Here is a 16084-nt window from a genome sequence, read left to right as displayed (position 1 = left end):
TGCTTGTCCTGAAAATACTGCTCAAGTCTAGATGACTGATTTTGTGTCAATAAACAAGCATATTGCATGCTTCTTTTCCTATTCATGTGTGGGGAAGAGTGGTTTCGTGTATGTTCTTTGCATTGAATGTGTCAGATGCCAGCTGACATGAAATTGTGTTTTTAAGGGCACATTAAAAGGGTTTGTAAGACTTTTTGTGATACCTTTTAGACAGGTTTGCTAGGTTTTAAGCTGTTGTGTACACACAAAGGTCTGGATATGAAGGATAAATGTATCAAAAATTAAATGTAAAGCATGAAAGAAAACCTTTGGGTAGTGTTCAGAGTGGGAAGTCTTTGCCTTTCACTCGTGGAACTTAGTAGCATGCCATCATGGTGTTTCATCCTTCAGCACCTTTCTGATTTTTAAGTCACCCAGCATTTTGAATTTGCTTCTTTTATTTCCTGCAATAATTACTGTTCTCTCTCAAAAGTGGTAAAAAAGAGTATTTACCCTTTCAAGTGAAGTTATTGCTCATGACTAAGGGGGGAACATAATCCACATGCATCAGAGGTAGCACCTTACACAATTCTTTATACTAAGTTGGTGCCAAACCTCAGTTCTGGCCTTTAACACTGAGAAGAACATCTTGCAGTCATCCTCCTCAGTGACTAAGATCTCAGAATCATCAGAAGTATTTTTGTTTTCCAGGAAAGTACCCAAGATAGGATGCTTTTATGTTTTTGTTTGGTTTTCATGCTTGTAAAACAATAGTATTTATGGACTTCTCTTACCCAGAATAGAAGTCTACCTTCAGTATTGAAAACAGTAACTTTTGGGTTTTGATTTTTTTCATTTTCAGTTTTAGATTGAGTATTGGTTGGTGAGTTAACGGCATGCACATTGACAATCTGACATTTCAGGAATATATTACTGTTACATACGTTAAAAATACAGTACTCATTCATTGTTTTATTTATTTTGGAGGGGAAAAGGTTTGCTTCTCCTTCCCACCTTTACAGGAATGGGGAGAGGAGGAGGATATCTCAGAACTTCAATTTCAACTTCAATTTTGAAGTTAATATTGTGTTTTACAGGTATTTGATAATGTAACAGACTTTTTAAACTATGAGGTAGGTTTTGGTTTTTTAGCTGTCTCTGCTGAAGTAGATGTCATTGAAGGAGAGTGTTTTTCTTGCTTAAGAATCTCATTTAAACTCTGCTTTGGCCCCTTTTTGGTTCACTGGAGTTCTTTTAGCTTCTGGACTCCTGTTCAAAGTTTGAAGAACAATAACTAGTCAAATGTAAAATAATGTCAATTGAACCAACCTATGACTTAACAGTCAACCAAGTCATCCTGGCTCCGCATCTAATGGTCTGAGGCCAAAACCTAAAATTGGCACACATCCCCATCCCTCTTCTCTATATATTTCCACTGAAGCAGAGCCCAGAATGCAACACTTGGTTAATATTCCATAATAAAATACTCTGCATGTGAAAGTATTATTTTCATTGACAAAAAGTGTGGAAAGCCTATGCCAGGGGTGAAATACATAGTGCAAGGCATCATACTGACCGACAAAGAAATGGAGTTTGTGCACTGAAGAATTTACCATCTTGACTTTTAGTATCAGTTCCACTTTTAAACGGAGTTTCCTTGAAGGTCTGTGGAAAGAATTAAGGAAGAAACATTCCATTCTGCTTCTCTTGCCCTGTTTCCATCTTTCTCTCTTCTTCTTCCTCCTCTTCCTCCTCAGAGCTAAGGTTTTATTTCTGCTTTCTTATCTGTGTTTATTGATTTATATTTCTTTTAACCGTTACTTTTTTCGGCAAAGCAGAATATAATGATGCAGTGCTGATAAAAGCAGAAACTGTGTTGAATTCAAGTCTGTATGTACGCATTCATAAAAATCAATGTCCAGATGACTGTTAGAGGGTTACAGTGGCAGCAGAAGAGTCTTGATCTTTTATTTTTATTCAGAATAGCAGAAATTAACTTTCTAATTACCAGTCTAAATTTATTTATAGTTTTATGACTCAATTTGACTATGCAAGGATTATCCTGCAGCTTTTAAAACACCTGTTCTGTGACCATTGCAGTTTAGTTTAATCTTTTACTGCATTTCTACAGTACCATTAATATTTTTCCATGTACGTTAGAGTGAGCTTTCCAGATGTCTCTTGCCTTCTTTCCTACCAACATCATGTTGGCAGCCTGCAGCTGCTGTCCTGTGATTGACACAAGCATTCACATTAAGACAACCAGAGTAATGTACATAGCTCACACTGAGGTCATTAATGGAACAAATCGTGTTTAATACTATAAGTTCAGTTCCTCTGGTACAGCGTTAAGGGTGCTGTGCTAAGGAGTGAAATACTTTTCTGATATATGCTGACTGTATAGGGTAAGCTGAAATTCTGAGACTGATGTAAGCTCATGGGTCTGTTCTAGTAACAACAGAATATCTCTGTGCAGAAATTCTGCTGTCTTGTTGAATTCAGTGTGCTAGCAAATGAAATTAATATGTTAAAGGACCTATGGTAAGATAATAGATTTTTGATGGGTGCATTGGCTCTTGATTATTTTGAAAGGTTCAGGAAACTAAGAAACTGCTTCCAAGAAGGTGTCACACAGGTAAAACATACCTCTGTGGCTGCTGGGATTGGAAGCAGTGCTTGCTGCATTCAGAGGTTGAATGGCCTAGGAACGTTTCATGTGTTGTGCTTAAAATGAAAAAAATAAAATAAAATTATCAATCTAACTCTCATTAGATTTTTGAGCTTTGAGTTCATCTTAGTCTTGCAGCCTTTCTAATTAGTGTCTGTCCTTGCAGAAACACCTTCTTGCTACTTGGTTTGTAAATGCAGAGTGCGTACGTATGCATGTAAAGTGGGATGTATCTGCAAGACTTGAGTTCTTGAAAGTCAAGTTTTCAGATAATCCACAACCTGTCTGTAAATATATGTAGATGAAATGCATATTTTCTTATCCAGCAAAGCATAAAGAATTAGGATGGCCCAGGATGATTTTTTTTTTCTATTGAGGTATAAAAGTACTGGCTTCTGTCTTTTTGGCTTTTGTTGGTGGTTTTGTTGGTGGTTGGGGTTTTTTTTGCTATCTCTATTTAAGGAAGCAAGGATGCACAGTAAAATTAAAAAAAAAAAAAATCCAAAAAACTCCAACCCACACCCCCCACCCACCCCTCTCTTTGGAAAATATACATAAACTGATTCATACAGAAATTAAGTCCTACCCTTGAAGGTATGACTTTTTGGCTGCTTTACTGGAGCACTGTAATAAATGTAAAGGTTTAGAACATATAATTTAATTATCATATTCTGGTCATAAATACTTTAGGGCTGTAGTACATTTGAAGTCCCAAGAGCCCTAGCTAAGGTTGCAGCTGCAACATCAATTACCATTTATCCATTCCAAGAAAGCCTTGCCTGTGCCCTTGAAACCTTTACGTTCTGGAGAGTATCCAAAAGGGGAAAAAAAAGTTGCATCGCTCACTTGCATTAGTGCTTCTTTCTCACTCCTGTGTGAGCTCTAAAATGGTAGCAGACGCCATTTCAGAGCGGGGAGAAGGGGTGTCTTTGGGGGCTGTGGCTCTGGAGCTGCTGGAGGCTTCTCTGAGCCTGCCAGGCACTGGCATGTTATTAAAGCAAGTGCTGAGGCACCTGTAGTAGGACACTCGTCCCCAGGTTTGGGGATAAACATGGTGCAGGCTTTGAGAGAGAGGTGAAAGGGCCCGATGCCCATAGGGAACCTGTGCTATTTAAGATGGTGGCTTTTACTTCCCTTGCACTATTGCAAATTACTATTCTGTTAACATGCTACTGGTATTTGCCTGAGCTCTCAGAGTTTATTTTTACTTAATAGAGTATAATTTATGAGAAATGAAACAACAGTGCTTCAAATGATAGTCCCTCCTGCCTCTGCTTAACGGGAGTGAAGCGCGAGCTCCCCAGGAAGCCTGTTCTCAACAGCATGTGTTTGCCATTGAAGCTCTGCTAAACAAGTACATACTGCTCCAGAGGGGCAGACTGCCAGCGAGCGCATGGGGGGTGTACAACGCTCCTGTGTCGGCGGGAGGGGGGGGGGGTGGTGTGTGCCCCTTCCCTGCCAGCCACCTGCCATGCTGCCCGCTTCCCAGTGGAGCTCGGGGCTGGAGGGCTGCACCTGGAGCAGCCAGGGAAGGGCCAGTGTTTCCTGTACATTGAAACCTTGTGTATACTGGGGTTATTATTGAATATTATTTCTTCATATACTTATGGAGAATAGGGCTTAGGTTTCCAATTCAGGTTCTTCTTAAGACCTTGGGACTGTACAGGGATCAGAACCTCACCAGCACATGGTTTGACTGGCTCAGTACAGCAATACTTCAGAAAGTTGTTCATCCCAATTTATTTTGTTTGCCAATACTAAATGTATTTTTATACAGAAAATACTTTATAACGGATGTATGTAAATCCTTTTATTGGTGTGAACTGAAGTAACTTATTTGTTCTGCACTCAGTCCAGATACTTTGATCAATGTCCTTATTATAATGTACCTAAGCTGTTGGAAACACAAGCAAAAACACTTATGGTGTTTGAGGTGACCACAAAACAATGAATCCTACAGTCTGCTTTAGTTGTATTGAAGGGATGGTAAAATGTGTGGTGTTCTCCAGACAGAGAGACTAATTATGAGACTTTGCTGCTTTAGGAATTTCAAATTTTAATTTTCCCTTAATTTTTTCAGTGAATTAGAATGCTAGTACTCCATTGTAAATTAGCGATAGTATGTATCCTGATGTGGAGACAGTGCCAGGAGAAGGCACGATGGTACCTGCTAATCTGATACTAAAATGTGTTACTCTGCCACGCACTCTGGATCCAGCAATGAAGCAAATTAGGCCGTGGCCTTTCTAGGTGACACTTTCCTCGTGTTGGTGTTATCTTGATTGTGTTATAGGCATGTGCAGAAAACTAGACCATTAGTTCAAAACCTGGTTTCCTGGTTTATCAAGTCATGGTAGAGTATTTATCTGAGTGTGTGGTAAAGGAAATGGTGTTAATCATCTTGGCTCTCGAGGGGGCTTATAGCCCCTCTGAGTACAGTAATACTGGGTGCTTTGACTTGCTGGCTTTGGCTAAATAATGTAATCCGTAGTAGATTTTTTAATTTATTATTTCTTCACTGGGGACATGCTTGTAATCAAGAACAGCACGTTTCCTAAAGCAATTCAGTTCTCTGTTTTAAATACAAAACAGGAAAGGAAACTTCAGAATAGGTAGGTTCTGTATAGGAGTTATTTGGAGGGCTGCTTTGTTCGGTTTGTGGGTGTTTTGTGCAGTCAGCAGGAATGTTTGAGTGCGCCCCCCGAGACACCTTTGACTTTGGCAAGACCGGCGTGTGCTGAGTGCCGCTGACAGCAGCCGAGCGGTGCGCAGCCTGGGTGGCAGCCGGCCAGACCAGGGGCTGCGCGTGTGCGCCTGCCCGGGGCTGCAGGCAGCCCGGCAGGAAAACCTCAGTTCTGAGCAGCCTTCAGTCTCTTCAAGCATAAGCAAGTGCCTTACAGAGACAGAAGAGACCATCATAACCAGTGGTTTAGGTTCTCAGCAAAATGCATATTTGAAGTTATTTTCAATTGGCTTTTTTTAAATTTTATTTTAATATTGTAATGACAAGTATAGTGTCAATAGGCTTGTTTTAATTTTTTTTCCTGCCTGAACTGAAAACTATTTTCGTGTTTAAGAGGGTATAAACATACCTAGCAGTTTCTCCAGTTAATAAAGAAGTAAGCAACTGTAAAAATGCAATCAGTTAGTGTACGCAGCTGAGTGTTTACATTGTTCTCATTGCTAGAAGATCAGAATGAGGCCCAGATGGCAGTGACATTAAAAATCGTTTCTTTACTATTATCTAAGTAGTATCACAACTAACTCACTTTTAAGACTATGTTAGTTCAATACTAATGAGACATACTGGAGGACCAGGACTTAACAGTGTGCAGTATTTTGTGGTCTGGGCATATCATGAGTGAATGCAACTCATATGTTTGAAGCATTAGATTTGAAGTCGGAGCAAAATGAATAGTCTTATTAAAAGACTAGTCATAATAAATGAGGTGAAATTCTGAGCTGTTCCTTCCCACCCTAGATGTACTGCATCCAGTTCTTTCCTTGGAGTTGGCAGTTGGACATGAATAGCATTTTCTTGCAGGTTTTCAGGAGCCAGTTGCAAGTGTTCTGTTTCTGTAATTTGCAGTAGCACCAGGGAATACCATAGCTATCTGTACATATGAAAAAAACCAACTTGTATTATGTGTTTACCCTGAACTTTTCTTCAGGGTAGATCCCCCTCCCCCCCCCCCCCCCCTTTTTTTTTTAAAGGTGAAAATTACTAATCTGACAGCTGCTGCTTTGTCTGGCAGCCCCACAGGTTTCCTGAAGATGCTGTCTCTCCTGTTGTGCAGCTTGCAGCTGTTTTCCTTAAATGCATTTAGCTTTTAAACTGCTAACAGAGTTCTCACTGCACGTGTGTTACTTGCTATTGGTGCTAATTAAATTCATGTGTTTTAAAAGAATTTACCCTTCAAGAGAACTGTGTTAGGGCTGGCCACTGTTCAGACAAAATGTGATCAAGGCTGATTGTTCTAAGCTTTCACGTGCTGGTAGAGTTGCAAGTTGTAGACTGTAAGTGACTAGTAGTTGTAGTTACTGACAGTGTTCCTCTCTTCATTATCACACTAGGAGTTTTTCTCATTTAATAATGTAAAGTAACTGGAAAGTAGTATATTTTTAAAATAATATTATAGTGTTACTAGGTTCAGCATATGGGAGTTCTGTGTTGGGGAGGTTTTATGCTCTTCACAACAAAGAAAGAAGAAAGGAAAAAGCAAATGTTTTCTTCAGTACTGAACAACTACACTGGAGGAAGGTTTCTTCAGAGGAGCGAGTAACTTTCTCTGCCACATCTTTCTGCTCAGATGTTTATAGCTGTCTGGAGAGCTGTGAGTTTGATGGCCATCTGTATCTGATATCCCAGCTGTAATAGCCTCACCCACCCCTCCCCGGTGAGCGTCCCCCTGGGCCCTGGCTGCCAGCCTCGGCAGAAGGGTGACGTGACCCACAGTGGACGGGGACCCCAAGAAAGGAAAGCTTCCCACCACCATAGTCACCATACCCGACTTTCAAGTTTGAACCTTGAGCCTGGTTTGAAAGTCTCTGGTAAATGATTAACACAGAAATGGCTTTGGTTAAACAGATTGGCTTCTATACAGAACATTACTGTGGCTGCATCTTCTTTTAAGTCTTTCCATTTTGCCCCCATACATTTCCTTGACTGGGAACAATAAATGTGTCTTTGAAACAGAAAAAATTTGTGTACTTTCAGAAACTATTTATATGCAAACTAGAATTGAGCTTAGCACCCTTAAACAAATAACACCTTGTCTCCCAAAATAGAATTTAATTAAAGTTTTACAAATTCAGAACCCTTAAAATTTGGAATTTTTTTCTTCTCTCATCTATGCTTCTTGACTTTTATTTAGGTAAGTATCATAGCTGATCAGGTTTTTGTTGAGTTTAAAAACATTTCTGCAAATAACTGAAGGGTAACTTTTTTATTATTATATTATCTCAGAGTGTAATTTCCCTCCCTTACCTCTTCCTTAGGAAGTGGTTGTTTGTCTTACTATGTGTAACTTTATAGGTAAAATATTTTTATTAAACCTCCAGCTAGGTTGTTGTAGCTCTTGCAGGAGTCCCTATGTGCTACAATCCCTCCTGTTCTCAATGTTTCAGGGAGGCAAAATTGTGTTGTACACAACCAGGGGACTGTCAGTGTCTGGCAGCTCTCCATACAGTTAGTAAATACTGGCCTTATCTGATATAGCCAGGCCTGAAAAGATACGCTAGAAGCCCAGATTAGATTGCTGACTGCTGCTTTATCAATCGATGTAATAATTTATTTTTAGTTTTGTAAGTCATATCATCTGTTTTCTTTCTCATATTTCACTTTCTATGGCACTGGTACAGAAAATGAGCCCTGTTTAAAAGTTAAAGGTGATTGAAAAGTTTCAGTAGAATATGTTTGGCACTGCCATAGTTTCTATGACAGTTAATGAATGCTTCCTTAAAAATGCTTTTGTCAGAAAGTGATAAGGTATAAATAATTTAATTTTTGTATCTAAATTGGCTGTCTTCAAAACTATGCATAGAAAGATGTTTCCATCTTTTTCTGGCTCTAATCTTTTTAATGGTATGCTCAATTTATATATTCCTTATTTAAAATCATAGGCTCCCGGCCTGTATTTCAATGTTTAAACTGAGATTTTTAGTACAAGAAAAGGAGCTACTGCACCTAAAACTTTGGAGAAAATGAGGCAACTTACAGTTGCTTTTGACTGGCCAGAGATTACTGGTTTTAACAGGGGGGGTTGTTTGGTTGTGAGGTGTTGATTTTGTATTTTTTTAAATTTTTTTATTGCATGTGACACTAAAATTTTAATTCCTTTTTCCAAATGAATCAGTAAGCTGGGGGCAACGGGGGAATGCTGCAACAAACAATGGAAGAAAGTAATATATGTATTGCCTGAAAGGAAGCAAAGCTTTGTAGTCAAAATTATTTGTCTTAATTAGACAGGAAAGCTGTGAGGGAGCAAAGAACCAAGTACAGTTTCTCAAGCCTGAGAATGCCCTCTCGTCCCTGGATTCCATCGAACTCTGAGTGGAGCTCCCAAGGAGCTGTGGGTGCTGTAGCCCCGTGCCCGCGGCAACGTGCATCGCACAGCAGGCTGGGGTGCCTGGTGGGGCGCTCTGGCAGCCCTGGGGGTGTGCTCTGCACCTCCAAGGGCTACCAGAGGGCATGGAGGCCTTGCCTCTGCATACAGAGTAAAGCTGAGATCTGCTGGAAGAGGCAGAGCACCCAAAATGTGCAATGCTTGCATGGTCGGTGTTGAACATCTGCAGCAGCTCCCATTGTGTGGCAGGGGAAGGGTGTCTTCAGCCAGAGGCGCTGGGCATCCCTCAACTCCAAGCAGACGTTGGCTTGGGGTTGTAGCGTGCTTTTCTTCAAAGCATGTGCTGCATCTCAAGCTGTGTGTTGAGAAGGCAGGATTTCTGAAAAGCCTGGTTTGTATTAAGCAAACACCATCATGCTCAGCTTTGTGGTAAAAGGCAGAAGTAGATACGAATCCTCAGCTTCCTTAACTGTAAGGTTTCTTTTCCTTCAGACCCATAGCCATTGGCTTCCATCAGCTGATTTCCTCATCAGAGGAGATGGGGCCATGCAAAGGCCAGCTTCCAGCTTTACGGTATTTGTTCCTAGAGCACTGCTGCACCGAGGGACACAGACGTGCTTTGTAGAAATTAGGATGAATGTGTAATTAAGGATGTATGTTCTTAAGGGCATGACATAAAGTAACTGAGTTGAATTACATTCTGCCATTACTTGGATATTGAGTGCTGCATTGTGCAACCTTAGTATTTTATTATAGCTTTCTGCTCTTTAAAGGACGATCATTTAATTAGAAAACATACAGAAGCCATCACATGGATCATAAACAGGATTACAGTCTATTGGTAACTGCCACTTTAGCTGACAGACTAGCTAATGATAGCTGTCAGCCACTTGGTAGAGTCATAGAGTAGAAGTGTTGCAGCACTTCACCAATATTCTCTGAACACAAAGGAGCAATGTGATGGATTTCAGTTCTTTTCCAATTTCTGCAAAGAAACGTTCTTTCCTGGGTTGGCTTTTTTCTTCCCTTCGTCCTCAAGGTTGACTCATTCTACTTCATTCCCGCTTCCAGCCTTTCCTGTTGAAGCCTTCCCACCACCCTTGTTCTGGTAGTCATCTTCTCTTCACCTTCCCTCAGCTATTCCAGCATGTTTGAGCTGTTGCTATGTTCTTGTCTGGTTTTTTTATTTTTCTGCTCAGCTCTCTGCTCTATTTTAGATACAGGTCACCTTCTCCCCTAGCTCATATCAGATCCTGTTTTCGGGGGGGGCGGGGCGCTACATGTACCTTGGGCCTTTGTGTGCCTGTACTGTCTTGCGTTTTTTTCCCCCAAATACAAGTAATTTTTGCTTTTCTCTGACCTCTGGTTCCATATTTGTCGAAGTGTGAACTTCATTGACACGTTTATTCTGGTTTGACTTTTATCTCTCTGTATTTGAGTGGTAGGACTCTTGCTCCTTGGCTGCTTTTCTTATCGAACTCTCAGTAAGAGCAAACACAACAGCAAAAGCCCTCTGAGTCGCCAGACGGGCCATTTTTCAATTGCTTCATGGGGATGGGCCATATGGAGGTGACCTGTTCTAAAGTAAAGCCTCTCAGGTGGCTGAAGTGCTTTAATTTGGGCTGGAATTTTAAGGTTCTTGTGAATGTTTGAGGACTGTGGTTTGGGGTTTTTTTTGTTTTTCTTGGTTTGGGTTTTTTTTTAAAATGTGTGACCAAATCTGATCAGACTTTCTTTAGGAAAGGAAAAGCTAGCCCACTTACAAAGGTTAAGCCCACCCCAGGGAACGTGGATCTTCTGGAGGGTTTAGGAGTAAAGGCACCAAAGTCTTTTAAAAAAAGTGGTATTCTCTAGCTTCATCTGGAAAGTGTCTGGAACCCAGTTGGACAGAATTTTCTGTGAATATGACTTTTAAGTTAAGCATACAGTATATAAATTGCATTTGAAAAGTTTTAAACTTTGTGAAAGTGAACTCAACAAAATGGGCCATGCGACAGGAGGTGCCGAGGTAGCCTTCAGCAGGTAGTCCGTCAGGTAAGGGCTGTACAGTTTAAAGGTGCTGAATAAGATTACCCTCTGCACTTCGGCACAACCACTGTTGGTTCATCCCTTATGGTTAGAAGCAGCTGGAAGGTGATTACAATAAATTGTTTATTGTTCTAACAATTTTATTTTTTTTTGTTAAAGAACTAACCCTTTATTTGTAGGTGGCCTGTATGTTTACATAGGAGAACCATATCCTAAAAATTTAGAATATATATTCTTTTCCTAAAATGCTGGGCTGAAATGATCATTTATTACTGTGAATATGTATCAATATATGACTTAGTTTGCACAGCTTCATACATGGTAGTATCTCAGTAGAAAAAACTGTAGTGATACTGGAAATGAAGCTCTTGTAGGACTCAATGCAGAGTGTAGGAAATGTGGCAGTAATGAAAACAATGCAGAATAAGAGTGTGTTTTAAGAGTCAGTTTTAAAGGCTAGGATAATTGTGCAAGAAACTTGACTTCAGAATCCATACGGCTCTACTTACTTACTGTTTACAAAATTAATTAACTGTTTTAGTCTAGTGAACCATTTCTTGCAATCAGTTTCTTGCAGTTACAAATGTTATGAATATTATGTTTGCCAGTATCCCATAGATCTCAAATAAAAGTATTTTTATGCTGCACTTTTTTTTTTTCTTTTAGCCCTGGAATGAGATCAGATGTAAGCTCTTCTCCATCCACAACCTCAGCAACTACGGGACCACCTCCCAAGCTTTGTCTTGTTTGCTCTGATGAGGCCTCTGGGTGTCATTACGGTGTTCTTACTTGTGGCAGCTGCAAAGTGTTCTTCAAAAGAGCTGTGGAAGGTAAGATTTAAAAATACAAAATCCACATATCATCCATATTCAAATCCAGTAGTCTATTTGATCTTACTGGAACCCATGGTTTTGCTAGAATCCTACTGGAAAATCCCTTCCATTATATCACTGATCTTTTCATAGTAAATAACATTGATAATGGTGTATTATCTGAAGCATAGATTCCATTTACATTTATAAAATGCTCCCATTCACTCACAGTGTAAAAGGATGTATTGTTGTCTTGGCTTTTTGTTTCTTTTCTTTTCATTCATTGTTGTTTCTGTTTATTTGTCCTATTTATATACAGATATTTGTGCATTAGATTTGTGGAGTTTGTGATTTTTAAGTTTAATTAGCTGTTTGGCGTATAAAGCTGTACATGAAACTTGATAAATCTGTTGCCTGCAGGTTATGATCATTTTACAGTTTTTCCTATAAGCATTATTGGTTAAATTACATGCATGCCAATGTGTTATTTGCAAGGGTAACTAGGTAACGGGAACGTGTGTGGTTTTGCACTGTAGAGATTCTTCTCTAATCACAGGAAGAAAATAATTCTGGAAAATAGAGATGATGGAACGCTAAATGTGAATCTGTGGAGTGTATAGCAGAATAAGTAATCTGTGATTTTGGGGCTACATAAGTAGTCATTTTATCGTGAACTAGGATGTACCTCAATGTCTGACCCTTTGCAGAGAGATGTGGAAAAGTTAGAGTATATTCTCAGTGTCTCTGAAAGGGTAGAGATTCCTCTATTCTAAAATTACATCGTTTTTAGTTACATCCTTACAGGGTTTCCTGTCTCCTACGTTCTTTATGCAGCTTTTACTGGGTATTTTGAAGTGAATCAGACTATCATTTTCTGCTAACGTTTTTGCAAGCTGGGTTTCACTGGAGAAGAGGGAAGGCTGCTTTGACAGCCACCATTCAGTCTTTTCAGAAGAAGCACTTTCTCCCAATTCCCAGAACACTGGATGCAGTAGGGAGCTCCCTGGAAATGCAGAGCTTGTCAGGGAGATCGGAAAAGTCAAGTTCTTGCCGCAGTTTTTGCTAGTCGCAAGGGGAAAGGATGTCAGCTCTGCGGGAAGCTGAAGCTGTTTCTGAAGTATAACGAGACAACATGAGCTCAAGTGCAAAGCACTGAGTTGCTTGGGCTTTGTGTGACTCCCAGCTGGTCCTGCGTGGAGTTATGGTCCCATTTAGAGCCAGGCTCTTTATGTGAAGCAAATAATCATCTGTGCCTTTGATTAAAAAAAGGTCACTGGATGCCCCTCAGAATTATTATTATATGGCAGCTGCAGATACATCATAGCAATGGTTTTGCCTGTCCTCAAGCTTAAACAAATCACGAAAGTTTTGATACATGAAGAAATCAACCCAGTAATTCCTTTAGATCACTGATACAACTTGCCACATCCTACATCAGCTGTATTAATGTTAAAAATGTAAGCAGGCTTGTAGCTGAAAAATTGCAGTATCTTCCCCAAGGTTTACCTCTCTTTTCATTTTTATTGTTCTATAAATTATCCCAACCTCAATCCTTTTCATGAGGTATTGTGGATGTTTTCAGAAGCTCTTCCAGAATCTGTTAGTTCTCGTATTCACTTCAAGGAACAAATAATTTGATATTTCTCTTTTAGGCATTTTTCTTACTGGGAGCATATGTAAAAAGACTGTTTCTGCAATATCCTTCTTATTAATAGCTGCCAGGCACCTGTTAGTATGCAGATTGAGCTGACTTTGCACATTGGTTTTCCAGCCTGAAACCTTTTTTTTGTACCTTTGTCTACACGCATGTGTACTGTGATACAAATAGTCACAGAAACTGAAAGTATCAGTATCTAAAAAATCAATATAAAGCGTGTTTCCTTCAGCAAAGAGCAGAACTAGAGGAGAGGAGGAAGCATGAAGGTGGGAAAGCAACTGTATATTTAAACACAGTTCTTGACATAAATCTGCTTTTCTTTGAGAACCCTGGGTGGCCAAAGCCATCTTCTAGAATAGAATCATTTAGGTTGGAAATGACCTTTAAGATCACAGAGTCCAACTGTTAACCCAGCGCTGCCAAGCCCACCACTGTACCGTGTCCCTAAGCACTGCATCTACATGTCTGTTAAATCCCTCCAGGGATGACAACTCCACCGCTTCCCTCAGCAGCCTGTTAGAGCTCTTGACAACCCCCTCGGTGAAGAAATTTTTGGTGCTTCAGAGCCCTTGAGGTTCAGTTTCTCCATTTGGAGAACCAACCCCATTCATCTCTAGTGTTACCTCCACCCTGCTGCCAACCTCCTTCTTCGCCACTCTCCCACCTCCTCACCCTGCTTCAGATCCTCACACCTTCCCCCCACTTCACCTCTGCCTCCTGCTGTGATCCAGATTGTTCTTCAGCATTTTTAATTTCATCTTCCAGCATCCTTTGTCTGCAATTTCTAATCTTTCTATATGCTGGTGTGCTCAAATGAGCAAAGACTTGGTTCAGTCTCAGTGCTTCAGAGCCCCAGGCGCCGACTTGAGCTGCGATGCAATGTTGAAGAGTGTCCAACCTCTGTAAAGTGCCCGTCTGCCGTAAATCCCCTTGGAAACATTTCTGTTTGCTCACTACCAGTTTTTACCAATGTATTGTTTGTGAAGTATCATTGGGTTTTGAGCAGCAAAGAACTGAAATGCATGCCTCTGTACAACTGGCACGTCCTCTGGGCAGCAGTCAGAGGTGAAGCAGAAGGTGACATCAACTTCCCTTCATTCTTCCACAGAATGTTGATGTGACAAGGAGTCTTTAATATAACGTAATACAGAGAAATAATGCAGGTTTCACCTAAAAAAAAGCAATAATAGGTAAACAGTAAATATAAGAAGCCAAACGATAACTTCACTGAGATGAGGCTGTTGGGGGGGGGGGGGAAATGGAACAGCTCAGGAAAATCTACACCTGAAGCATATGTACAGACTGTGAAACCATGGGCTCATTGAACATCTTTGTGAGACAAGAAATTGTAGGCTCTGTTCTATTGCAATGATGACATATATTCATCAGTTTGTGTTTCATGTGTGCATGCATGTATATTTGTTCTATACATACTAGTATGCTAATGGCACACAGAATCATGAATCATGGATTTATTTTCCGAGTTACGTTAAAAACCAGGAGTATACAAGGGACAGTAAGGCTTCCTCTTCTTCAGATGAAAAAGGCAGAGGAGGTTCATTCAGAAAAACCTTCAAGGCTTCCTCAGAATATCAACTTGAAACGCTTCACTGGTGAAGTTTGAATAAAGCCACAGTAATGGACTCTGCATACCTGTAATTTTCACAGCTGACATGAAACAAATTCCTTAACCAAGCTCTTTTTCTGTGAGAAGATTGTTGGACTCCATTGTTAATAAGTCAGTATTCGGAAAATGTTTGTTTCTCGCAACATTATACTACCAGAACTTTGAAAACAGTGGAAAAGCCTAGCTTGCAGCTTTCTGCCCTCTAAAGAAATACGTTGTTTGATCCTTGTCTGGGAGAAGGGTATAACTTTTAGTAATACCTTTCTCTAAATAAGTTATATTGATACATGTATTCATATAATTCAAATAATTAAGAATAGACACTACTCTTCTGTTGCCTTGCACTTAACAGCTAATGTGGTTCAAGTTGCCATGTTTCTAGGGTCAGTTTTGCTCCAAATCTGTAAATCCATAAAAATGTCAGGGAACTTGGTTTGCCCAGTTCAGGCTTTGTGTTAAACAAGGAGGAGGTTTCACGACTTTCAAAATGATAAGAAGCTGTGCCTGTGTATCTGTAGAAATGTTGCATGTATACTTTATAAATGGCTTTATGGATGTTACTTACATCTCTTACAAAACTAGGAAAATTGGAAATGTGCTGTAGAAGATAGCTTTAATAAATATAAGAGAAAAATAGTTTTTAAAATAGAATTTGCCTGATGTTTACAAATAGAAAATAGAATTTTTACCTAAATTAATTGGCTTTGGTGTCTAAACATGAGAAATATGTTTTGTGTATAGTTCTATGAAAACATGTGGATACTGATCTTATTTTTGCAAGAGATGAAGTGCAGTAAGCAAAGGTGTTATATAGTCCTTGGATCCTTAACGTTACTGAAAGAATGACTTCATCTGCTACTCTGTAGAGTATACAGTTATTCTATATGTTTTTGTGAATACAGGGCAGCACAACTATCTCTGCGCTGGGAGAAACGACTGCATTATTGACAAAATTCGGAGGAAAAACTGTCCAGCATGCCGTTATCGGAAATGTCTTCAAGCTGGCATGAACCTTGAAGGTAACTTAAAATGTTCAAATCTCCTTTTTATTTTTGAGTCCTAGACAATAAAGGTGTGGCTGCCTATGAACCTGATACAATTATTTGAGCACCACTTTAATATAATAGAAGTAAGTACCGCATTTTATGGTGTGTATGAGCATTTTAATGAAAAGCAAGTTCGGTTTTTTTACACTAAAATTTCTCCTACGCTTTTCTGTCCATATTCAGTTGCTCTGTCTCTCAGTAT

General features: G+C 39.7%; 1 protein-coding gene across 3 annotated transcripts in view; it reads left to right on the top strand.

Annotated features, from left to right (window-relative positions):
• Positions 1–16084, top strand: part of NR3C1 (nuclear receptor subfamily 3 group C member 1) — a 74202-nt gene that overhangs the window by 31140 nt on the left and 26978 nt on the right. For all 3 annotated transcript variants that reach the window (XM_037396414.1, XM_037396415.1, XM_037396416.1), the window contains exons 3-4: positions 11407–11570; positions 15739–15855. In XM_037396414.1, coding sequence (XP_037252311.1) covers positions 11407–11570; positions 15739–15855 — 281 coding nt within the window. The remainder of the gene's footprint in view (positions 1–11406; positions 11571–15738; positions 15856–16084) is intronic.

Source organism: Falco rusticolus, chromosome 8 (assembly GCF_015220075.1).
Source record: "Falco rusticolus isolate bFalRus1 chromosome 8, bFalRus1.pri, whole genome shotgun sequence".
In the NCBI taxonomy this organism is placed as follows: Eukaryota; Metazoa; Chordata; class Aves; order Falconiformes; family Falconidae; genus Falco; species Falco rusticolus.
This window is presented reverse-complemented; position numbering and strand designations above follow the sequence as displayed.